The sequence below is a fragment of the Hydra viridissima genome, unplaced genomic scaffold (genome assembly GCF_058129835.1).
Source record: "Hydra viridissima isolate aposymbiotic clone 2 unplaced genomic scaffold, HvirCarnegie_v1 scaffold_1, whole genome shotgun sequence".
NCBI lineage: Eukaryota > Metazoa > Cnidaria > Hydrozoa > Anthoathecata > Hydridae > Hydra > Hydra viridissima.
In genome coordinates, this window is record NW_028324300.1 from 39,698,966 (window position 1) to 39,724,172 (window position 25,207).

At 26.6% G+C, this 25,207-nt stretch overlaps 3 protein-coding genes and 2 pseudogenes across 6 annotated transcripts in view; 4 read left to right on the plus strand and 1 right to left on the minus strand.

Moving 5' to 3' along the window:
* The window catches only part of LOC149894945 (NACHT, LRR and PYD domains-containing protein 3-like), a 226,798-nt gene that overhangs the window by 16,836 nt on the left and 184,755 nt on the right, over positions 1 to 25,207 (minus strand). Inside the window, exons 2-3 of the mRNA XM_090076757.1 lie at positions 3,651 to 3,938; positions 873 to 893 (exon numbers count right to left, since the gene is read on the minus strand). Of these exons, the coding sequence (XP_089932883.1) occupies positions 873 to 893; positions 3,651 to 3,936 (307 nt within the window). The 5' untranslated portion in view covers positions 3,937 to 3,938. The remainder of the gene's footprint in view (positions 1 to 872; positions 894 to 3,650; positions 3,939 to 25,207) is intronic.
* LOC149894946 (uncharacterized) lies at positions 8,606 to 9,511 on the plus strand. The gene is made up of 2 exons (XM_090076789.1): positions 8,606 to 9,096; positions 9,278 to 9,511. The coding sequence occupies exons 1-2, from the start codon at positions 8,860 to 8,862 to the stop codon at positions 9,341 to 9,343; spliced, it is 303 nt and encodes a 100-aa protein (XP_089932915.1). The 5' UTR covers positions 8,606 to 8,859; the 3' UTR covers positions 9,344 to 9,511.
* LOC145184011 (uncharacterized) lies at positions 10,793 to 25,207 on the plus strand (annotated as a pseudogene). The gene is made up of 10 exons (XR_016447446.1): positions 10,793 to 12,498; positions 13,429 to 13,643; positions 13,800 to 13,907; positions 14,260 to 14,355; positions 14,551 to 14,628; positions 14,770 to 14,961; positions 15,173 to 15,360; positions 15,628 to 15,692; positions 15,897 to 16,003; positions 24,970 to 25,207. The product of XR_016447446.1 is annotated as an uncharacterized LOC145184011 (transcript).
* LOC149894947 (uncharacterized) lies at positions 17,894 to 20,477 on the plus strand (annotated as a pseudogene).
* LOC149894948 (uncharacterized) lies at positions 20,950 to 23,423 on the plus strand. Of its 3 annotated transcripts, none has more exons than XM_090076772.1 (6): positions 20,950 to 21,316; positions 21,523 to 21,611; positions 21,684 to 21,734; positions 21,914 to 21,983; positions 22,191 to 22,214; positions 22,324 to 22,419. In XM_090076772.1, exons 1-5 carry the CDS (start codon positions 21,139 to 21,141, stop codon positions 22,205 to 22,207), a joined length of 405 nt encoding a protein of 134 aa, XP_089932898.1. In that variant the 5' UTR covers positions 20,950 to 21,138; the 3' UTR covers positions 22,208 to 22,214; positions 22,324 to 22,419. The 3 variants fall into 3 exon arrangements, with proteins under 3 accessions (XP_089932898.1, XP_089932897.1, XP_089932896.1); XM_090076770.1 differs by lacking the exon at positions 22,191 to 22,214 and adding an exon at positions 23,167 to 23,423 and having other exon boundaries at positions 20,996 to 21,316; positions 22,324 to 23,079; XM_090076771.1 differs by having other exon boundaries at positions 22,191 to 22,443.

The following is a 25,207-nucleotide window of genomic DNA, read 5'->3' on the forward strand; positions in this document are numbered from 1 at the left end:
AACAACAATAATAATAACAACAATAATAATACTAATAATAATAATAATAATATTGATAATAAAGACAGTAATAACAATAATAATAAAAACAATAATAACAATAATAAAAATAAAAATGATGATGATAACATTAATAATAATAAAAACAATATCAATAATAACAGCAACAATAAAAAAAATATTAACAACAATAAAAATAATATTAATAACAATAAATATAATTACAAAAATAATACCAACAACAACAGAAATAAAAATTTTTACATTAGCTATAAGTAAAGGTAAAGAGAAGCATCAAGATAATACTGAACTTGTACAATTATCTCCCACCATAATTCCAATTGAATGAAATTATGATTACAGATCATTGCTGACATTAAATGAGAAATTTTCAAAAAAATAGATGTGATAAAGAAGAACAGTTTTTTAAAATCATTATTATCATAAAAAACTGCATAAAAAATAATTGAAAACAACCGCAAAAATGTTTAGAAAAAATTTAGCATAACTTTTAGTTTATTTTTATATCACTTAAAAAACCCACAAAAATCTTTTACAAATGGCTTGTTTCTATAAAATGTTTGGATGTTCTAACAGAGAAAATATTTTGAAGAGGTCATCTGGCTTTAACACACTTTCTTAGTTTGTAAGTTTGGCTATCAAAACTCCTTTCAACTTCATGACTTTTTCAGAAAAGGTAACAATTTTACAACTAGCTGTTTCTAATCTTTTGAGCTTTGCTTGAGGTTTTAACAGGTGTTAGAAAGAAGTGATAAAGTCTTTATAAAATTTTGTCAACTACTTTTTAATTTTACATAGTTTATTATAACTAAAAAATACTTTATTCAAAAAGTAATTTGACATTTGCTTACCATCTTTATGCTGTTCTGCATCTGGATAAAAGAACAGAAAAATCATAAAAGTTTTTTAATGAAAACGAAAAATTGCATAAGAAAATATATAATCTAAAAGAATAAAATGAGAAGAGAACTAAATGACTGTTTAAAATAAAAACTGAATAGATAAAAAACGGAATGAGTCTTTTACTCAAATGATTATAAATATAACTTTGAATAAAATTTGAATAACGTTTTTTTTATAATAAATGTTTATGAAATAATTAATTTGATTAATGTTTAGAAATAATTTAATGTTTAGAAATAATTTAGCATAACTTTTAGTTTATTTTTATATCACTTATAAAACCCACAAAAATCTTTTACAATTGGCTTGTTTCTATAAAATGATGATGAGGATGATGATGATGATGATGATGATGATGATGATGATGATGATGATGATGATGATGATGATGATGATGATGATGATGATGATGATGATGATGACTTTTTTAGTTATTTTCTTCTTGTTGCTTTTGTTGTTTTGATGATAAACAAAAACAACAAAAATAACAACAAGAAAATAACTAAAAAAGTAGCTATTAAAAATATAAGGTCAGAAAATTACAACTTAATACCACAGCTATGCTATTAATTTAAGCATCATAGAAATTAAGCATCAACATTTGGTTTTTTGATTTTAAATAAATAAAGTACAAATTTTTATAAATATCAATCTTTTAAGATAAATCAAATTTTAGAAAGTTTACTGAAGTTGGACTCTTTATGCGCTTAACACACCCAGGTTTTTGGTGTGACTGGTTTACATTCATATGTAAAATTGTTTTGAATGAAATCGGTTTTGATTGAATAGCAACTCTGCACAGTCTTTAAACAAAATAACATAAGGTTTGTGAGATATTGCAATTTTTTTCTGAATTAATGCAACTTTGTATGTTTAAATATATAAATTACTTTTAATATAGATTTATTTGAAATAATTTACACATAAATTTTCATTTTAATTGGTATTATTTGATGAAAGTTGAAAAATCAACGCTGATATCAACGCTTGTTGTTGTTATTATTAAGCATTATGATGCTTTCAAATGAAAATTTGAAACGAAATGACTAAAGTAAGACAACATTTTGGTTTTCTGAAAAAGATTGAGCTAATTGGATGTCTTAATTAAAACATGCTTTTAATCGAACCCATAAATTAAAAAACCTGGCAACTTAAAGAACGCAAACAAAAGTACACATTTTTAAAATTATAAGTTAACCAATAAAAAGTTGAGTTAAAAATAAAATGCTTTAATCAAAATAGTCTGTAAAATTAAAAGTAAACCAATTACAAATTGCAAATCGCTTCACCCAAAAAGAACCTCAAGAAAAGTCCTCAATTTTCTTTTTTCAGTCCGCAGATCATTGGCAAGCAGCTTTTTATTTTTTTTATTACTGATAATCTTTTCAGGACTCAAATTAATGTGCGCATGTATTGAAGCACAAAACTCCATAAAAGTCAGGTGGACAAATTGATATTGATAACCAAGCTGTGATTCAAATTTTTCAATGAAACCCAAATGACCATTTGCAGTTTTATCAATGTCATCAACAATTACAACAAAATTGACAAAACAACAGAGTTGGGTCTAACTAATTATTTAGAATTAATAATAGAGAGAATAGGTGAAGTTATTGGTGTTAATCATGTGTGATTAGTCTTTTAAAATGTTATAAAGAAACAGGATCAGTTTGAGAGTGAAAGACCAAAAGAAGTAAAAGACTAAAGAAGTTTCAAGTTGCACAACTAGAAATCTGATCTACAACATGAAAAAACAAAAAAAAAAGCCTCATTAAATAAGCTAACAGCAAGTATTTTGGTTGATGAAACTTTTTATAAATGATTGTTCAATAAGCTGCAATCAAAAACCAAAAAAAGCAACTTAGAAAACATTCAAAAGACTTTAAGTTAGTCGCAAAATATGTTATTTAGTGATGAGATGAATGTTTAAGTTGATAATTCTAAGGTTTGAGTTGTGTTTTGAAAAAAATCAATGAAAAATACAACAAATATTGTGTGCTAAAATGAACAAAGCAAGGTAATTATCTTTAGCCATACATATTTTTGATAAACCAATTAAAGACCTGGGTTTTTCAGCAAAAGAACAACATAACAACAAGATAATGCCATGTCTTTCAGCAATAATTGGCTAAGATTGTTTAAAACAAAAGAAAATCAACACAATGACTTTGCTTGCAACAGCCTATACCTTAATGGCATTGAAAATTTGTGGGCTTGGTTGATTCAAAAGCTTGCAAAATGGCAATCATTCAACAAAAATGATTTGATTAAAGATATATATTTATAAAGTATTTTACTTTTTCCAGCAAGGATTGAAAATGCTTCTTCAAAGAGAAGAGTTATTTAATTGTTAAAAATAATTATTGAAAAATTCAATAATTTAACAAAAACAACTTTTCAAAAAGAAGTTTTCTTGAAATTTTTTTTCAATTTGGAATTATTATTATGAATTATTATTTTGAATTATTATGAATTATTATTATGAATTATTATGAATTATTATTATGAATTATTATTATGAATTATTATGAATTACTATTATGAATTATTATTATGAATTATTATGAATTATTATTATGAATTATTATGAATTATTATTATGAATTATTATTATGAATTATTATGAATTATTATTTTGAATTATTATGAATTATTATTTTGAATTATTATGAATTATTATTTTGAATTATCTGAAGAGAGACATACAAAAACTACAAGAAACTCACCCAATAAGGTTATATCTTGTAAAACATCTTTTCTTCCCATAACTTTCAGAGAATTCTGAATGCATGTTCTGTAATCATTTAGATGCTGTTGGTAAAGTGTATTTAAGAAAGTTTCAATTTTACACTTTCCTCTCGTCAAATCATCATGACCTACTAGATCAACATCCACATCATGATCTATTTGATCAATAACAGCATCTACATCATTAAAACTAGTGTAACGTGCAAATATTTTCCACTCTAATGCCACTTTATCTTTTAAAATATTCACTACTTTTGCATCCATTCCTAAATAAAAATTATTTATCACCTGCTATATTATGAATACTTTAATCATATATATCAGCTTCTTTTCAATAAATTTCAATCAACAAACATATACATTCTAATGTGTTTCATTACCAATTTTAGTACTGGTTACAAAATACAAAGGTTTAACTGATATAAGAAACCGTTGAGTCACAGCTCTCATCAGCATGAACTTCTTGAAAACGAAACAAGTGGCAAACAACTTAAGTTTTAAAAACATTATTTAAATGAGGGACTGATTATCAGAACTGAAACTAAAAAGTTGATATCAATATTTTCTCCTGTACCCACATGTGAAGATATTTTAACATTTTATTTGACACATGAGGTTTAATCGGTAACAACATTAACAGTTGTTACCCATTAAACCTCATATGTCAAATAAAATGATTTAAATCCTAAAATGTTTAATTTACAACACTATTCAATTCGAAAAATCTGAAAACTTAACATGTTTAAGTCTTGTCTATGGACCAGGAAAAAAATGATACTGATATTGTTGTTGTAACAAGAGTTTACACTGAAGAGAAAGAGCAATCACTACACTAAGTGAGCTTAAAATATTGCTTTACATCTTTTAAAAGCCACCAATAAAAATTGACTTACATTTATATGTGAAGATTCAAATATAACTTAACAATACTATTGGTGTATATTCAAGTTCTGATACTGCCAATACAGGAAATAAACAGTGAGACTCCAGTCTCTATTTACATAAACAGCAATGCACTCTTATTTTATAGCAAAAGCACCTTTTTTAAAAACTGTTGATTATCATCAGATTAATTTTTTAGCTTAACAAAGAAATGGGCTTAATTGATATTTGGGTTAAATTAACACATGAGATTAAAACTTTTGTAGACAATATCTTAAAAAACAAACCTGCCAATTTTTTTTTTTTTTTTGAAAAAGAGTGTAAAACTAATCTCTAGTGTATTTTGATAAGAATATTCAAATATTTCTTTTTGAAATTATTCCAATATTTTTCAAATAATTTTTAAACAACTAAAATTTTTCCCTACAACTTTTTTATGCTCACTAGTAAGCAATAAGCAACAATTTGTAAGCAAAAAATAAAAACAGGCATTTCAATTTAAGAAAAAAACTATAAATGCTATACAAAGCATTGCAGATTTATTTCAGAATCTTAGAATTTTGAATGTCTCAACTTATATCAAATGAATGATAATGATATAGATGAACAAAAGGTGGTGATATCACTTGCAAATTGTTCAATCTTAAATGACAAATTCGTTTGGTTAACACTTTTTATTTTAAATGTTCAAAGTTTGAAAAAGCTAAAGTGTGCAATAATTAATAATCAGAAAAAATAAACCTAACAAAAAAAAAGAAAAGTCAAACTGATTTAAAGCGAATTCAAAAACTGATTTAAATCTTCCTGTCAGCAAAGAGCAATATTTGTTAAACTTAAATTCCTACCTATTTGACAAGTTGTTTTTCTCAAGCAAAGGAGTGTAAAGAGTCTGAAGTCTAGAACTACGCTGCCTTAATCATCTATTTATGTTTTGACAACTCCCGGTGTCACATTAAATAAGTAGCTTGTTAAATAAGTAGAAAAACAGTCCTGCGCATGCGCAAACATATTGCAACTCTCAAAATAAGGATCCTAAACCCCAGCTTTAAAAAAGTAGCTGAGATTTTTAACGTAGAAAATGGTGGTCTATGACTATTCTGTTACTGATGTTAAACAATATCTTTGTGATGGGAAAACTAAGGATGTTTTAAGTTTGAAACAGCGTAAATCATTTCTAAAATATGCAAAAAATGTTAAATTTTTTGCTATGTATTGACTTTTAGAAGAATATCGGCTTTTAACTTTGAGTTTACTTGGAGATAAGTTATTGCAGATGTAATATATAAATAAATATTCTATAAAAATGCTATGACTTATATATTATTTAAAAAATCTATTTTTAATTTGAAATTCAGCCATAGCATGTACTGTTTGATTTAAAATGTGGCACGTTTGACTTTATATGTATATGCATATTTATGTATATGTATGTATATGTATGTATATGTATGTATGTATGTATGTATGTATGTATGTATGTATGTATGTATGTATGTATGTATGTATGTATGTATGTATGTATGTATGTATGTATGTATGTATGTATGTATGTATGTATGTATGTATGTATGTATGTATGTATGTATGTATGTATGTATGTATGTATGTATGTATGTATGTATGTATGTATGTATGTATGTATGTATGTATGTATGTATGTATGTATGTATGTATGTATGTATGTATGTATGTATGTATGTATGTATGTATGTATGTATGTATGTATGTATGTATGTATGTATGTATGTATGTATGTATGTATGTATGTATGTATGTATGTATGTATGTATGTATGTATGTATGTATGTATGTATGTATGTATGTATGTAAGTATGTATGTATGTATGTATGTATGTTTTGTTGGCGCATAGGAAAAAAGATTTTTTTGACAACCAGTTTAGTGAACGAAAAATATCTGCTTCGACAACTTTTTACTTATTCGATTTCGGCCAAAATGTCTGTTCAAATCACAACCGAAATGAGCCAAAACTTTTGTGAGGAGATTTTTTTAAGTTTAGATAACTTGTTCTTAATTCAGTGTGATCATGACGTTTTCCTAATTGTAATCGTTTGTGGGTAAATCAATTTTTAATTACGACAGTTGTAGCAATTTTAATTGAAACTACGTTACATAACTGATTCAAGTTGCAATTCTCAAATCATTTCTTCAACTTCAAATATCAAAATTTTTTCGCATGTTCTACTTTTTCTTTAATTATGTTACAAACTGATCGTTTAACTACCTTATGTTCCATAAATCCAACTATTCTGCGTGAGACTTTAAAACCATAAAAATGATTGAGGAAACTAATTAAATTAAATTACTATCCCAGCAAGCACGTAACGTTATTTCAACGTTGCGATTTGGTTGAAATATGGTTGAAAAATAACGATCTAAGTTTCAACGTTATTTCAACGTAAGTTCAACATTAAAAACAAACGTTGAAAATTTCCACGTTTTTTCTACGTTAATTATCAGTTATTTTATAACATCGACGCGTGTTGTAATAATTATTGCTATTAATAGCAATAAAAAATTTACGGACGCAAATGTATTACCCCTACAAGCATTTGCTGATTTAAAATGGATTTAGATCGCGTTAAAATGACATTTAAATCTATCTGAACGTCTAGGAATCAACTCTAAACGGATTCCGAAAAGCGATTATTGCTTTTTTTTTTAAAGAAATGTGTTAAAAATGCCTTATGACTTATGGCACAAAACAACACATTTAGAAGACATTCATAATTACTAATTTTTTTTTGCAATAAAAGAAAATTTCTTTCAAATAAATGTGTTGATAACGTGGAGTTTTTATACAAGACATTTTAATTAAACAATATTTTATAAAGTATCTTTTTTAACGCAACATAATAATGCAAAAAAATGTGATAAGTATATATTCTAATGACATTTATAAATTTTTTGCATGCTTTCATTTGAATAATTGTCAAATTCTTTGGTTTCCTTAGTTCTGACTTCAATAAAAAGAAAATATTTTTAAATGAAATATCTACCTATAAGAAGCTAGAAAAGAATAAACCTAAGGTATGTTTACTTTTTATACTTTTGAATTTTCTTTTTGATTCTTATGTATTTTGTTTATTATTTTGAATTTCGTTTTATAACCTAAGAATATTATAGCATAACATTATAAGATCAAAAGTATGAAACAAAAATGAAAAATTAGTTCTATAGTTTCCAAAAAGATTTTTTTAAAAGAGGACCTTTAAAGCTAAGGTCACCTTAGCTTAGCTATTTTTAAAGCTAAGGTCATCTTAGCTACACTTTAAAGGTGTAGCATTACTTTCATAATTGTTTTAATAAATTATCAGAATGAAAACTTTATAACATTAAACTTAAGTTTATTTTTTTTTGTTTTTATAATCACTAGTTTCTTAGCACTGCATATTTCTTTCTTAATAAAGTCACCTGTAAAAAAATTCTACATTTTCAAAATAACAACTCACATTTTGTTTTTTATTTAAAATAATACTGGTTTACCTGTTTAGTTTTATTACAATTATAGTATAACTAATTTTATTTTTCAGGTGATGAAGAAGTTGATGTTAATGTTAATGGAAAATATAAGAAGAGTGACAAATTAGATTTTAACTAGCAATTTGTAATAAGAAAAAACAAAGGAATTATTACAATCAGGGTTTGATTATAATCAGGGTATCAGTACTTTCACAATCACTTTGTCTGTTAACTAGAAAATTCAATTCCAGGATTCCATTATTGAGGCAGAGAGTGCCTATTTCAAAAGACAATATTGTGGATCAACCAAGTAATACTTATTTTTTTAACTTGAGTTGGTGTTTGTATATATGTATATGTTTTTTTATATAATATTTATGTTATTTAAAAATGAATTTTTATTTAAAATACTTTTTGCATATTTAATGTAATGTAATGGTTTTTTATATTGTAGTTAAACCATCTGTATTTCCACAACCACCTCTAAAATTAAACTGAAACTTTCAAACAAACAGCAGTTGTATGTCAAATGCATCCCAAATCAATGAAATGGATCAAGCGAGTAAGTTATCAAACTTTAAAAGTTTTTTAATTTTGTCTGATGTGACCAATGCAGTTGCTTAAGCTATAATCTTTCTTTTACCATTATTTCTGGATCTTATAACTGTGAAATATGGACTTAGATTAAATATTGCATAAAATTTTTTAAGCCTATATTTTACAACATACATTTTAAAATAGATTCAAAAAAAAAACTTAAGGTTTAAAAAAATTAAGTTAGTGTACCAAAATTTTAGTAGTTTTTTTAAAAATCTTTTTCTTATATGAATAATTTAATGTATTTTAAAAAGTTCCAGGGAAAAGTTCTCTATCAGCTAGCAAATTTGGCAAATGAAATTAAAGATTTGAGAATAGCAGTTGAAATGGTGGGTATACCAAGTTCAGAGCACTTAGAAAGTGGTGAAGTTCATCTGGAAGTTATTGCTGGACCTATTCAGATCTTGAATGGGTATAGAAATTTAGAGGAGCAGTGTGGAATACTTGCAAATAAAACAACTTTAGTAAATAGCTCATATTTTCTATTTCAAGTTCAATATCCTGTCATTTAAAGTTATTTAACACTGTTTGTTTTGATGTCTAAAATAGGTTTTGCTTTTACTGAATAAGCAGAATTTATATTTTGATTCTAAACTGGAATTCCATATCTATTAAAAATTTCATTTTTTAATAATTTATTTGTAGTTTCACCTTCTTTCACAAATTGGGAGAACATCTACTAAAGATACTTCAAAAAATCTCTTAAAATGACTTCTTTCTTATTTTGTTATGTCGCATTTAAGTATGGATGGAAAGGCACACTTAAAAAGCTTCCATTTAGAGACACTGCTTTATGTCAACTTGTTGTTGGTAAAGTATTAACTTTTATGTTTAACTAAAATCAAATTCAGGTTATAATTCTATTCTTTAATGACTTCAAATCTTAAACACCATTAAAACTATGAAAATAGTTTTTGAAGGGTATGATATAAACCTATGATAGGTTGAATAGGGCTTTCAAAGAGCATAGCACTATCTGATTAATTTTTTTAAGTATTTCTAAAAAGATTAGTAGAATATAAAAGTAGTGAAGCAATTTAAACGATTTTATTAGTGCTCTATCCATGGCTCCTCTTATACCACTGTTGATTTTTTGTATACAAAAATTTTTTGACGTTTAATTCCTTTATAACTATTTAGACAACGCTTAACTTTTTTTGACGTCAAAATTAAGAAAAGTTAAATGTTGTCTAAATTTAGACAACAATCGTTTTAGATTACTTTTAAGTACTTAGTACGATTGTTTTATTGAGTTGTTTTTATTACAATTTTCACAATGTTTTACATAAGTTTAGCTAGTTAAGTTTTATATAACCTGTAAAATAAGTTATTTGGACATGTCCTATTACAATTTTAAATGCATAAATGTATAATCAGATGTTTTCTCATTACTTTTCAGTATTTAGTATGAATGTTATACTTATACTAAATACTGAAAAGTAATATAAAACGATCATTTTATTTACAACATTCGTACAGCGTTTAAAACGAACATTTAGATGGAGTTTAAATTGCGTTTAAAATTAATGTTTAGGTAGGGTTTAAACGGAACATTCGAATAACTTACGTTCTAAATCAAAACAAAATTAGATTTAAACATTTTGGGAGAACTTTAATTAAGCGTTGATTAAATGTTAGTATGCCCGCAGGGTCAAGTTTCAAATTATGGTAAATACATATATAGGTTGAGTAGTATTTTTATATTAAATACGTAAAGTTGAGCTTTTTAGTTTGTGCAAACTATATTTTGTTTGCACATCATATTTTATATATGTATATATATATATATATATATATATATATATATATATATATATATATATATATATATATATATATATATATATATGTCATAGTTTTGTAATTCTAACATGGTTGTCTATATATATATATATATACATATACATATATATATATATATATATATATATATATATATATATATATATATATATATATATATATATATATGTCATAGTTTTGTAATTCTAACATGGTTGTCTATATATATATATATACATATACATATACATATATATACATATATATACATATATATATATATATATATATATATATATATATATATACATACATACATACATACATACATATATATATACATAAAGTTAGCTAATTGGCATTTATTTTTGTTTCAGATACTTAATAAATTAAAAGTATTAAATTATGACTTCAAGGACTTCTCAATGGAGAAAAATTAATAAAGGTATTGTAAAATTAGCTTCCCAAACCAATGTTGCACCTATGAAAAATCTTGCTGTTGATGATGATGTTGATGTGAATCAAGATTATGTTTTGGTTGAAAGTCCTAATCACAGTATTATTGATTCACCTGAGAGCAGTGATGAAAATTATATTGAGGGAGAAGCCAGAATTTCTGACAATGGTGCAGAGGATACGTTTCAATCTATGTTGGCTAAATGGGTTGTACAAAATCAAATTTCCAACATAGCAACTAACGAACTACTTAAGTTGATGCAGTTATTTGGCCATGATAATTTACCAAATGATGTAAGAACGTTGTTAAATACACCTAAAAGTATTGAAGTAAAGCTTAAGTGTGGTGGGGAGTATATTTATTTTGGATTACAGAAATGCATTCTTAGAAATTTAATTAAGATGCCCAACATTGATAAAATTGAATTGGTTGTTAATATTGATGGTCTTCCGTTATTTAAAAGTTCTTCTGTTCAAATATGGCCAATATTATGTAGGTTTTCAAAGTTGTCACCATTTAGTGTTGCAATATTTTGTGGAAATGCTAAACCCTCATCTGAGGAAGAGTTATTAGAAGATTTTTTAGAAGAATTAACATCTTTATGTTTGAATGGCGTGAAGCATGCAGGGAAGCATTATCCTCTTTCTGTGAAATATTTCTGTTGTGATGCTCCAGCAAGACAATTTTTAAAATCTATTATTAGTCATAATGGTTATAATGCATGTGAGCGTTGTGAAATTCGTGGGCAATATATCAATGGGCGTGTTATATTTGAAGGACTAGATTATCCTTTAAGAACTGATATTGAGTTTAATTTATGTAATTACAAAGAGCATCAAAAAAGTTTATGCAGTTTATCAAAGATAAATTTTCCTTGTTGTTCAGGATTTGTTTTAGACATAATGGATTTAGTATATCTTGGTGTAGTTAAAAGAATCCTGACATATTTGTGCGAAGGTCCAAATATATCTAGACTTGCAACTACTCAAAAGGCGGCCATATCAGAGTATCTTCTACAACTTACTGGCAAAATGCCATCTGAGTTTGTCCGGCAACCACGAAGTCTGGCTGAGTTTAAGCGATGGAAAGCCACAGAGTTTAAGAACTTTCTTTTGTATACTGGCATGGTTGTATTAAAAGATATTGTTTCACACCAAATTTATCATCATTTCTTGGCATTATCTGTAGCAGTGACCATAATGGTTGATGACAAGTTTTTTAAAAATGGTGAATTAGTGTTATTCTCACAGCAGCTTTTAAATTGGTTTGTAAGCACTGCTCCTGTTTTGTATGGACAAGATTTTATGAGTTATAATATTCATAATTTAACTCACATCGCTGATGATATTAGTAATCATTCCTCTAGCTTGTAAGAAATCTCTGGTTTCACTTTTGAGAATTACCTCAGAACTCTTAAAAAGTATATTCGTAAATGTCAAAATCCATTGTCACAGATTGCTAAAAGAATCATTGAAATTGAAAATACTAGTTCTTATAAAAATGAGAAGATTATGAAAACAAAAACTGCGTCTAATAACAAAGACAGCTGGTTTTTCCTTCATTCACCAAAAGTGATCTGCATTACAAAAATTTTAAATGAAAATGATATTAAATGTAATGTTTACAAGTTGTGCAGACTAGATGGGTTTTTTAGCAATCCATGTTGCTCAAAACTCTTGGATATTTATTTTCTGCATGCAAACAGCAGGTTTCAGAAAAAAATCATGAAAAAAATTTAAATAAAAAATAAAGCATGTGCTATTCCATATAAAACTGGGACTGTTATTCTACCACTGCATCACAATGTTGAATTATAGATACCTTTTATTAAAAATTCAGTAGTTTATAGTTGTTTCATTTATATTTATATTATTACTGTTGCTGTAATTTAATACTCCCCCTGTTCCGAATACTGTTCTGATTTGCATTTAACATAAAGAATTATGAAAAATAAGTTATGTTGTTAATTAAACACATTTTTTACATAAAATTTAGACATTTTTCTATAATGTAATGAACATTTTTATGCCGATAATGTAGTCTACTACATTACACAATTATTTTTTAAAAAAGTTTTTTTTTTTTTTAATGAAAAATTTTGTTTCAAAATACTGTTCCAATTTATAAATTGGAACAGTATTTTGAAAAAACAGAGGGAGTTTAATTTTCCATGAAATATTCACACCTAAAGTATGATGTGCAGTATTTGTTTTTTTTTTGTTTTTTTTTTTTAAGAGTAAACCTGAAACAGTTCACAATAAAATATGATGTGCAAACTATATTTTGTTTTATTGTATTGAAAATTAGTCAAAAAATTTTTATTTTCTGACATTAAACAATTTATAAGTATGTTTGATGCTTGAAAATATTCATTTCTTTTAGTTATACTTTGCAAAATGTTTCCTAAGATAAAAAATATAACTATTTAAAAAATAAGCACTATTAAGAGAATTAAACACTTTGAATATACTAGAATAAATTCTCTCCTCAAAATTTCTTGCTAAAGGTTTTACAGGTTTTTTCAATTTATTATCAGCTAATAAAATCCAACTTACAGTCAAAACCTTTGAACTATGGTATGGGCCAGAGCAGTTTGGTTTGAGTATTCAAAAGAAGGTGTTGTTTGTGAGTATGAAAATACAATTCCATCAAATTGGATAAAGAATGGCTTTGTTTATTGGCCAAATCGAAAGGTGGAATCAGCAATTAAAAAAAGATATGACCCAACAGATGATTGGCTTAAGTTTAAACTAAAATATGTCAAAATTACAGGTATTTTAAAATATTGTGTTAACATAAGGAAAAATATTACAATAACACTTTTTATTTGTTAATTTTTTAAATTTACTAATATTGAACACCATTTGTCCCCTTTTTTTTTCTTTTTTTTCTTTTTAATATTTTCATTTGCTTTATTGAAATCTTTAGATAATGATAAAAGTGTATGTGATGAGTATGGTGACAATGTTACTGCTGGAGAGACCAGTGGAGTAATGGATGTAATAAGTAAAAAATGTAATAAGCCTCCTATATCAGGTAAACCTTTTTACATTTCAGTAAATATTTTTTTAAAGGGTTCCTAAAGTTACAAATGTAAGGAGGATTTAGATTGCATAACTAGACATGAGACCTGTTGATTGTTAGTATTTTTTTGATTGTTTTTAATTGTAAAGACAAACAAAAAAAATTACTTACAAACTAGCCACAAACTTTGATTTTTCATAACTTTTGAATTTTTGGTTAAGTTTTCCTATTTTTTAAAGTTCTACAAAGCTATATTTTAAAATTAAAAATTAAAACAACTAGGTGAAAAATGGCAAGATAAATTCTCCTTTGTTTTTAAAGACTTGTAAAAAACTGTAATGTTTGTTTTGTAAAATTTTATAAGTGCGCAAAAGAAGTTCTCCTGATAAGAAACAAATCACATTCCCACTTCCTGTTCCTCCTAATAAGAAAATCAAGCAAACAAAGAAATCTACTTTAGGTGAGCACTTGCATAATTTTGTGATTGCACCATTATTTTTTTATTGCAGCTTTTTATGAATTTTAAAAAAATATATTAATTTTTTTGTTAATGTTTATCAAATATTTAAAGATATATTGTAAACAAGTCAGTTGTCCTTTTGGTAAAATTGATTGTTAGTTCTTGTTAGGATTTGGTTGAATTTTTATTGTTTAGATGTTAAAAAGTTCTTGAATGACAAAGATGAAAGTGAAAGTAGTGCAGGAGAGATGTCTCTTAAAAAGAAAAAGAAAGGTAAATGTATACTCTATATTTAAAATCAACATTAGTATGAAGAAAATATAATGTTAAAAAAAAAATTCATAAAAATTATAAGGTTTGTCCTTGTGAGTTTATTTTTTGTAATAGCATCTATTTTTGCTAAAATTATATTAGGTTGTTTACCACTTAAATCATTTTCAGGCAGTTCATGTGTTAGCATGCCAAAAAATAGCCAAAGAAGTGATTCTGTGGTTGAGCCAGAAAATGATTGTATGATATCTTCAGTGATCCCATTGATTTTGCCACTAAGGAAAGACTCTGCAAGTGTACGTGATGAAGTCTTTTTAAACAACAATGATGATAAAGGTAATATAGTTTCTGAGCTTACTTTTTTTGCCCGTTTTTTTGTTATTGTTTTATTGTATTGTTATTTGTTATCAGCAATCTAGAATGACACTGTTGTGTCATTCTAGAATGCTGATAACTTGAAAAAGTCTGATGCTTTGATATGCAGGCTGGAACATTAGTTTGATAAAGATTTTTGACACAAAAATCAATTTATTCTTTTCATATTTAACATTTCAATTGATGGTAATTCAAAAGTTGGAACAGATCAATACAAGGCTTGACGATCTGTTTAGATTAGTTCATACTTTTAAAGAAAATAAAGATGATGTTTATCATCTTCCCCAACCATTTACTGAGCTTGCAGATTTAATTAACTTTGATGCAGGGTTAACAAACCCTAAAGAGTTTAAATCATTTGTAAGGTTTTAATTGTTTTAAACTAATTATATGAACTTATTGTATGAAAAATAAGGCAGCGTGAGCTATTCTAAATTTTATATAATAAACATTCAAAACATTTTCATGTTTTGAATTTTTTTTTACTAGAGGTCTGCGATTTTTATAAAATTTGAATGATTTACGTGTTTTCAAGTTATTAGAAGAATTTATATACATACACACACCCATATATATGCACAGGTTTCAATATATATTATAACCTGTAAAATTACTTTTCAATTACAGGTGAAAGAACTTTCTAGACTTGGTGGGAGCAGCGCTAAAAAATGTGTGACAAATGTATTAAACAGGTATATTTTGATATACCTGTTCAAATCAAATATAAACAGACATGTCTAGACATGTCTGTTTACTAACTACTCAGTTGTATTCTTGTGTGCTTTTTCAAATCTTAATTGAGATATCCATTGTTGTTTTATTGCATAATTTTATCATGATTTTGTTAATATAGTTTTTACTGTATTTTTAAAATTAAATTTATTTTGCCTTTACAGGTTAATGGCAAATAAACTGCAAGCAAAGTTTAATTTGACTGGATCTAACGCAAAACAAATAAAAAAGACAGGATTTCAAACTTTAAATATTTACAGAGGAGTTATTGGTATGTGTGTGTGTGTGAGTATATATATATATATATATACACACACATAAATGTATGTTTTATTTGTGTGATGTATGCTTTATCCGAAAAAGTTGCTATCTTGGACAATAACGAAGTAAATTGGATCAATATTAAGTTGTTTTTTCCCCACTATTGATCGTTAAATGTTTACACTCGCTTGTAAACGATGTGAAAGTTAATATTAATGCTTGTAAAATGCACGAATATCTTACTGTACCCTTACAAAAAAACCCAGCGAACTTCCAGTGAAAGATCACTGGAAATGTAAAAGATCACTGGAAATGTAAAAGATCACTGGAAATTCACCGAGTTCGCTGGGTTTTCCGCAAATTTTACGACTTCGCTGGAAGTTCACTGGAAGTTTAACAAAAAACGTCATTTTATTTCCAGTGATGTAAAACCTTAGTGGAAATTTAGCGCTGATTTTCAATAATCGAAAACGCCGCGGGTTTCATAACTCAATATTGATATAACTTTTGCTAACATAACTTTTTTGAAATTTGACAGATATAACATCTTGAAAATTTTTTTCCAATTTCTGTAATAAAGTAAACGTTGTTTTTTTATATCCACAGTTTCAGTTTCTATTATTTTAAGTTCTACTCAATTTCCAAAACCACAGGCATGTTGTTCAGTATGTTCATTTTTATTAAAGCGAATTCATATTCAACTTTATAATTTCACAAAAATTTATTATTATAAATTTCTTTATTGTAGATTATTGAACATAATAGATAATGATTGATTTATATATATATATATATATATATATATATATATATATATATATATATATATATATATATATATATATATATATATATATATATATATATATATACATATATATATATCTGTGTGTGTGTGTGTGTGTGTGTGTGTGTGTGTGTGTGTGTGTGTGTGTGTGTGTGTGTGTGTGTGTGTGTGTGTGTGTGTATTAGGGTGTCCCAAAAACAGCATTTTTGAAAATAATTTGTTCCCACCCCCTAAATGTGTTCTATCTAATACAAAAACACTAGGTTTAAAATTTTTTTGGAATAAAAAATATTTTAAGGGGTCCTTATAATTTCAAAAAAAAAGTTTTTCAAAAATATGTCAAATACATACATATATATATATATATATATATATATATATATATATATATATATATATATATATATATATATATATATATATATATATACACACACATATATATATATACACATATATATATATATGTATATATATATATATATATATATGTATTTATATATATATATGTATATATATATATATACACACACATATATATATATACACACATATATATATATATATATGTATATATATATATATATATGTATTTATATATATATATGTATATATATATATATACATACGTATATATATATACACATATATATCCGAATAATTTTAAATGTATTCTTAAAATAGAGGGCTCAATGTTCTTAAAAGAACATAGCAATAATAAATTAGTAAAAATCATTTATCAAACTTATTTCATTTTACACTGTGTTTCATCAATTAAGACTCATCAGAATAGATATTTTATAAGTTTTATAGTTTTCAAAAGAATATTAAATTTTCTGAATAATTATAAAATTTAAATAAAATTTTAAAATTTTATACCGCTTAAACACCTTCATTTAACATATATATGCATTTGATATTTATATATACATCATACACTTGATAAAAAAATTTTCATCAAATAAAAGTATAGTTTGTATTGTATATACTAAAGAACTAGCTGTTAAATAAGCATCATTGTTATTTAAGCACAATTAGGTTAAGTACAATAGTTTCTCTTGTTCTCTTTCTGATGTTAATCTTGTTTAACTAAAGTTTAATTTTGCCTGCTTGCCTCTGTTATTTTAGATGCCTAGAATTGATCGCTACAAGAAATGGCAATCAGGCAAAGTAAGTATTCCAAGAACAACACGTTGGAGGATGTCAAAAGTTAACTGTGCTCAACAACAGAATGAGAGCACCTCTGATGACAATGATTCTATTGGCGATGAATTTATGGATCATTTATCTGACTTAGATGAACCAAAAAATGAAACAATCAATGATGAGTTTGATGAAAATGAAAGTTCAGAGAGTCCACCTCTGTATCCTGGGGCAAAGATAAATGTCTCTAATGCATGTTTATGCATAATGACTTTTGTTTTGCACTTTAATTTGTCCTACGAAGCCTTAGAGGCGTTGTTAACTCTCTTAACTATTTTATTGCCACACAGTGTTTTGCCTACATCTAAATATTTGTTTTTGAAGTTTTTTAAGAAGGAAAAAGAGTTATATGAAAAAGTTTTTTTTTGTGATGTTTGTGAAGTTGCTTTAAGTCTTAATAAGCAGTGTACAAAATGTTTGAAATATTTTACATCATCCTATCTTCATAAGAAATGCAATTTTTTTCATATTTTAAACATAAACAAACAGCTTAAAAATACTTGCGATAACAATTGGATACATTTAGCAGATCTTGAAGAAAATGGGCAAGCAACAATTAGACTTGTTGTTAATACTGATGGAGTTCCCATTTTCAAATCATCAAAGTGGTCCTTGTGGCCTTTGCTAGCATCCATTCATAGTTTTCCATATTCATTGCAAATTACTAACATTTTGTTTTTTGGTCTCTGGTCGGGTTTTAAAAAACCAAATATACAATTATTTTTATCTCCTTTTGTTGATATTTTTACTAACCTATCCACTAATGGTATACTCTTATCTAATAATGTTCGTGTTTTTTTTCATGTATCTATTTTTTCATGTGATACAATTGCAAGAGCTCTGGTTTTTTGTCGCAGGCAATTTAATGGTTATAATGGTTGCCATTGGTGTTCTTCTAGAGGGGAAAGAGTTCCAAAAGGCAGGGGGTCTTGTATGACTTATCCATTTTCTGATGTTACTATGAATTGTAGAAGCAATACAGATTTTTTTTGTGTTAATGTGGTTGAAGGGTTTTTAGATATTTCACCATTAGTAAGATTGCCTAATTTTGATTGTGTAAATGGAACAGTTGTTGATAATTTGCACTGTATAGAGCTTGGTGTTATGAAAGCTATGTTTTCTTTCTGGTTTGATAGTTGTTATTCTGGTTCTATTTTTTCTATTCGTAGACACTGTACTGTTATAAATAATCGGTTATCTGTAATTAGTGTGCCAAGCAATATAAGGCGGACTCCACGATCATTAAGTTGCCTAAAGCATTGGAAAGGTGTTGAGTTTTTTAATTTTTTATGGTCCTGTTATTTTATGTGATATTTTGCTTCCGCAGTTTTTTGATCATTTTATTCTTTTATCTAATGTTGTTTTTATGTTAAATAATAAGGTATTATCTGAAAGTGTTGTTAATGAAGCCACATTATTAATTAATCGATTTGTTTACGAATTTCCTGGTTTGTATGGTAGAGAGAATATGTCTTATAATGTGCACCAATTACTTCATCTTCCCTCATGTGCTCGTCTATGGGGGCCTTTATTATCTTATTCTTGTCATCAGTTTGAAAATTTTAATGGCATTATTTTATCTCTTTTAAATGGTACTCAAGATATATCTACTCAAGTAATAGATCGATTTTCATATTTAACTACATGTAACATTCAAGCTTCTCATTCTAATATTATAGATGAAGATTGCATTGACTTTTTGGATGACATGTTATTTTCTTATAATTTTAATTTTAAAGGAGTTATTATTGGCTCAATTAAAGTCTTAGATAAAGGCTGTAATTATAATATTCCTTATTGTGAGAAACTGTTTTTTGAGCATTATTTAGGTAAGCATATTTTTGAAATTCAAAAATATTACAAAGTCTCTATTGCCAAAAACATTTACCATATTCGTCATAAGAATGTTCGTCATTGTGACTCACTTGTTAAACTTACTTGTGGATCATTTTGTAGTATTGAATATTTCTTTATTTTTGAGATGAATGTTTTTGCTTGTGTTAGATTTTTAAAAACAAGTCCGAAAGCAGCTAAGCATATTTTTATGTATACTTATGCAGAATGTCTATCTATAATTTTTGCAGAGCAAATTATACAAAAAGCTTTTTTGGTTGAAGATTGTGTTGTTAGTATTCCTGATTTATGCCCTTTTTAACTCTTCTATAATTATTCTTTGCATAATATTATTATTTGTATTATTATTGCTTTTTATCTTTGCATGATGATTTGTTTGTAACATTGTAATTTTTTTTTGTGAGCTGTTTACATAATTTTTTTTTGGTGAACTGTTCTTTTTTTGGTAAACTGCAATTTTTTTTTGTTAACTATAATTTTTTTTGGTGAACTGTAATTTTGTTTTGGTGAATTGTTATTTTTTTTTTTTAAACTGTTGCATTTTATATTTGTGATAAAAAATTACATGTAACCTTCAACAGTTTATGTTGGCTTGTCAATTTTGTAAAAACTTCTGGTTTAAAAATATTGTTTTTCTTTAGAATTGTTTTTTTATTTTATAAAGTTAATATTTACATTTTCTATAACTACTGGGTTACTGTTTTTTTTTTTAGGGTTACCTAGGTCATTTTATTCACTTTCCTGCACAGCAACAATTAGAGTGTTGTTATTTTAAGCGGTAGTGGTGTTGTGGTAGAGCGCTCGCTTTATAAGCGAGAGGTTCCAAGTTCGATCCCCACCATGTCCCTGGTAGTACCGCGCTCAACTTGTTTCTTCATGCAGCGGCCTTGTTCATCAAGGTTTGTGTTTCGGAGTTATAGAGTTGAGAGAGGGTTATAACCACAATTAAGTAGCCTCTTCATCTGTAGTGGCCTTCTCGGCCTTGGGGAGGTGAATTAACAAAAAAAAAATTTCAGAAGCATGGTACTGGTTAAAATTGGATAATTTTCCTTTAATCTACTGTCTCCCTAGACCGTTGCAATTTCGGTTACAATATATTTAACTGCTTATTTGTTGTTACAATTTGTAAATACTTAAAGTCTTATTAATATACATCTATAAATTTATGTAATACAGATCTATAACTATACATTGCTAATGAGGTATTAGATTTAATAGCAACTTATAATTTACTTCAAAATTTTTTCAAAATTATGTATTTATTTGTAATCTTTAAATTTACTTAAGTCTTAGTATTCATAATGTCTAAGTTTGCTGTTGTACAATGGTCTCGCAACGGAACTGTCTCTGTTGAATGGGATACATCTGTACTTAACAGGGCTTTTCTTGTAAATAACAAAGAGGGTGATATAAGATACACAAAACTTACTAATCGAGATGAAGGCCCCATTGAGAAGGGTAAAGTTATATGTGTGGTTGGTAAGCTTCAAATTTGAAAATATTTTAAGTTTCTTTTGAAATTTTATATTTAAAGTTGTTAATTAATAATTGCGTATGTTTCCAGCATTTAAGATATTTCATATAATGACATCGTTAGTAGTCTTTTATGTTTGATGTATTACAAACATCTGTTTTTAAAGATATATTTAACATTTATGAAATAGTAATTATATTATTATATTTAGACAGTTTAGAAGAAGCATTATTGAAAAAAGGCTCACTTCTCAAGAAAAAAAAAGATAAGAAATTGCTAAACATAACAAATGAAATTGAGGTTTATATATTATAAAATTTACTTTGAACAAGATCAGTTCAAACTCTGGATAAAACTTTGTTTACTTTTAAGGGTTCTGTTAGAGTTGAATATATAACAGTTCAGCAAATGGAGTTATTGTTGGTAAGTTTATTCTGCTAATAGTTTCATTTATAAAAATGGCTTTAACTCTTCCAAAATGGAAACTCATCAAAATCATACAATTTTGGAAAAGCAGACATTATGCATAAACAAAAATTGATTGACCTATCCTGTTTATTCATAAAATATAGTTTTGTGTCATATATTTTTACAATACCTAGAATACTCATACTATAGCATTAAAAGAAGATTTTGCTAAGAAGCTAACAACATTGTACAAAAAAATAGAAAGTAAGTAAACAGTCATTTGTATTCCAAATAAAATACTGGCATAGCTGAGATCAATTTTGGCAATTCTATTTCTTTTTTTTACAATAATAAGAATTTTATTATAAAATGTTTTAAAAATTTTAAATGGAATTATAATAGCTAAACATTTGCGATTTACTTTATCAGCTGTTTTATGACTATTTCTAGTGTACTTCATTTTTCTTTTAGACATTCACTGCTTGTGACCATTCAGTAAATTTAAATGCTCAACTTTTCTGTTTTATAAAATCCTCTGTTAAAAATGCCCTCAGTTTTATAATGCCCTATGTTTTTAAATGTATGGATTTTATTTCACTTTTAGGGCTTGTTAGCAAAGCAGAAGAAGGTGACTTAAGCGAAGAGTTGCCAAGAAAGAAGGCAAAAATGTTGATTTCCCAACCACCAACAACCCATTCAAAACCATCTCCATTATATTTACAACCAACAAATTCACAAATACAACCTCTTTTATCACAAACATTACCAACAACTCCTCCTTTCTCAACCCAATCCCAACCCAAACAATTCCAGTCTTTTTCAACTAATGACTCCATTAATGAACATCCTGATTCCTCACTTTTTCTTAACAATCATAATTCGTTTCATGAAAATTTGTTCAATTCAATTGACTTCAATCGACTTCAATCGGAAAACATTCAATCGACTTCAAATTCATTTCAAATGCCTTCTCCACCTTTTTCACTACCAGCACAACTATATTCTGTTTCACAAATGCCACCACCATTGTTGCATTCACAACCAACATCGCTAACAAATTCACAACTTCCACTATCAATGCATTCACAACTATTAGAACAAGTACCAGCACATTCATTAGTTTCCCATACAACACAACCAACAGATTATATATGCAGTGACAAAGAAGTCACTGAAAACATGATTCCTAATAGAGTCTTAACAGCACCAACAAGAAAAAAGCTGGTCAAACAGTTATTAGGCCATTTTTATGAAAGAAATAAGTTGGTGAATGCTTCGCTATCAGGAAAAAAAGGCTCTTCAAAGTTTTCTGTTTCAAAAAAAGTTGGCCTTGATCCAGCTGTGTTGCATTTAATAACAGGTAAAAAATTATTAAATTTAAACACTTATACTCTGGAATTCCAGAATCAATTCAATTCGAGAAATTGTTTATCTGCAATTTTTACAGAACTTACAATATCCAAGTTTCCGAATTTTTCGAAAAATGATGTCAGTGTTGCGCTCTGTGAAAAAATTAATGACGAGCGCAGAGCTTATTTTAAAGCAGGTATTATATTTTAATTGTATTACTTTTCGTATTTAATTATAATTATATCACTAGTTTTCATCTTTTATAAATAACAAAATTTTGTTAGGACTACTATGTCTTAATTTTATTTTATAGAAAAACAATAAATAATAGGATTTTTTAATTTCAACTAGCTTGTGACTTTCGTCTGATTTTTTATTTTTTTATTTTAATCTTGTAATTATTATTATTGATTTAGTATATTTTTTTAGTATTAATTATTTTGATTACCGTATAATCTCTAATAGTAAGGCCAGGTTTATGTTTCAGTGTCACCAATCAAATTTTTTTATTTTAAAGTAATTATCGATTTTTAAATATACATATGTTTTTGTTTTTATAATTTATCCTTGGTTTTTAAAGTTAATTATGTTTATACATGTTATACTAATTTAAGTTTGCTTACTATTTTACTGTTTATTTTATATATGTTTTTATATAATTATTATATATGTCCTTTATATATTGTATCATTTTTTTTTTGCTCCGAAGTCCCAAACGGAAAAGAATGCGTCAAGCACAATTTAAAAGACATACTTACGAACGAACTCACGAACTTACGATTTTCTTTTCTCTTTTTTTGTTTTGATTACTTGTCTGTGGAGAACGAACACAACGCTAAACTCATGATTTTTTCGCCTCAAAATATACTAAAATATACTAATAAATAAAATTTAAAAAAGTTTAGATAAATTATCAGGAAAAATAAACAAATTGCATTTATTCGAAAACAAAAAATGTACGTACAGCCTTTTGGTTCTCGACTAATGAGATACACATTTTTTTTATTCAATTTTTTTTCAAAGTTTTTCAAACAAGCTCGTGTAAGCTTATGCAAAATGATTATGCTTTATTAAATTTTTTTGTAGATTATGTTTTATGATTTAAATCTCTATCAAAACAAAAAAATAAAAATACAACTGATTTTCTGTTTTGTTTGTTTAAATGGTTAAAATAGAAAAAAATTTGATTTATGAAAATTTGTATTCATACTTAAGGTAGTTTATTATTTATACATTGTATTTTTATTCTAAATATCGATATTTTTAAATAAATGTTATATTAAACTTTTTTTTTTCCTATGCTTAATTTGTCTTATTTCGCGCTTCACGGTTTTAAATATTTAAAATGTTTATGAACGTTTTAAAAAAATATATATCCTAAAAAATAAAATTCCAGCGAATTCGCTAAACTTCCAATTTTTATGTATAAACATGAAAGTTAACTTTCATAGCTAATTAGCTATGAAAGCTTTTCTAGTGAACTTCCAATGATCTTTAAAGATCACTGGAAGTTCACTAGAAAAGTTCACTGGAAGTTCACTGGGTTTTGGAACAAGATCACTGGAAGTTCACTAGAAAAGTTCACTGGAAGTTCACTGGGTTTTGGAACAAGATCACTGGAAGTTCGCTGGAAAAGATCACTGGAAGTTCGCTGGGTTTTGGAACAATTTTTCACTGGAAGTTCACTGGGTTTTTTTGTAAGGGTAATGTTTTGAGATCTCTGCCTGACGGACTCATCCATGTTTATCTGTACTCTTATGTCATGTTTCACACAACTTATACAGGTTGTTTTGGAAAACTTAGGTGATCAAGTCAGAAAAAAGTTTTTTTTGTTGAATTTTTTGTTCAATTTAGAACACCGTTTATAGTTGTTAAAAGCTAATAAGTTGTTTTCATTTAGATGCAGTTACCCGATGTTTTAAGATAAAAAAACACGATGTACGACGGTATATTGCAGATTGTTTGAAGTTTGCACCATATCGTTTGGATGGTGGAAAGCGAGCATCAAATCAAGAGGAGAGTGTGGTGACAGAAGGTGATACAGAAGATGTTGATATTTATGATCAAGAATGATTTTATCAAGATCGTTTTCCAAAATATTTTTATTTTGTATAATTTTTTGTTTTAAAAATGTTTAA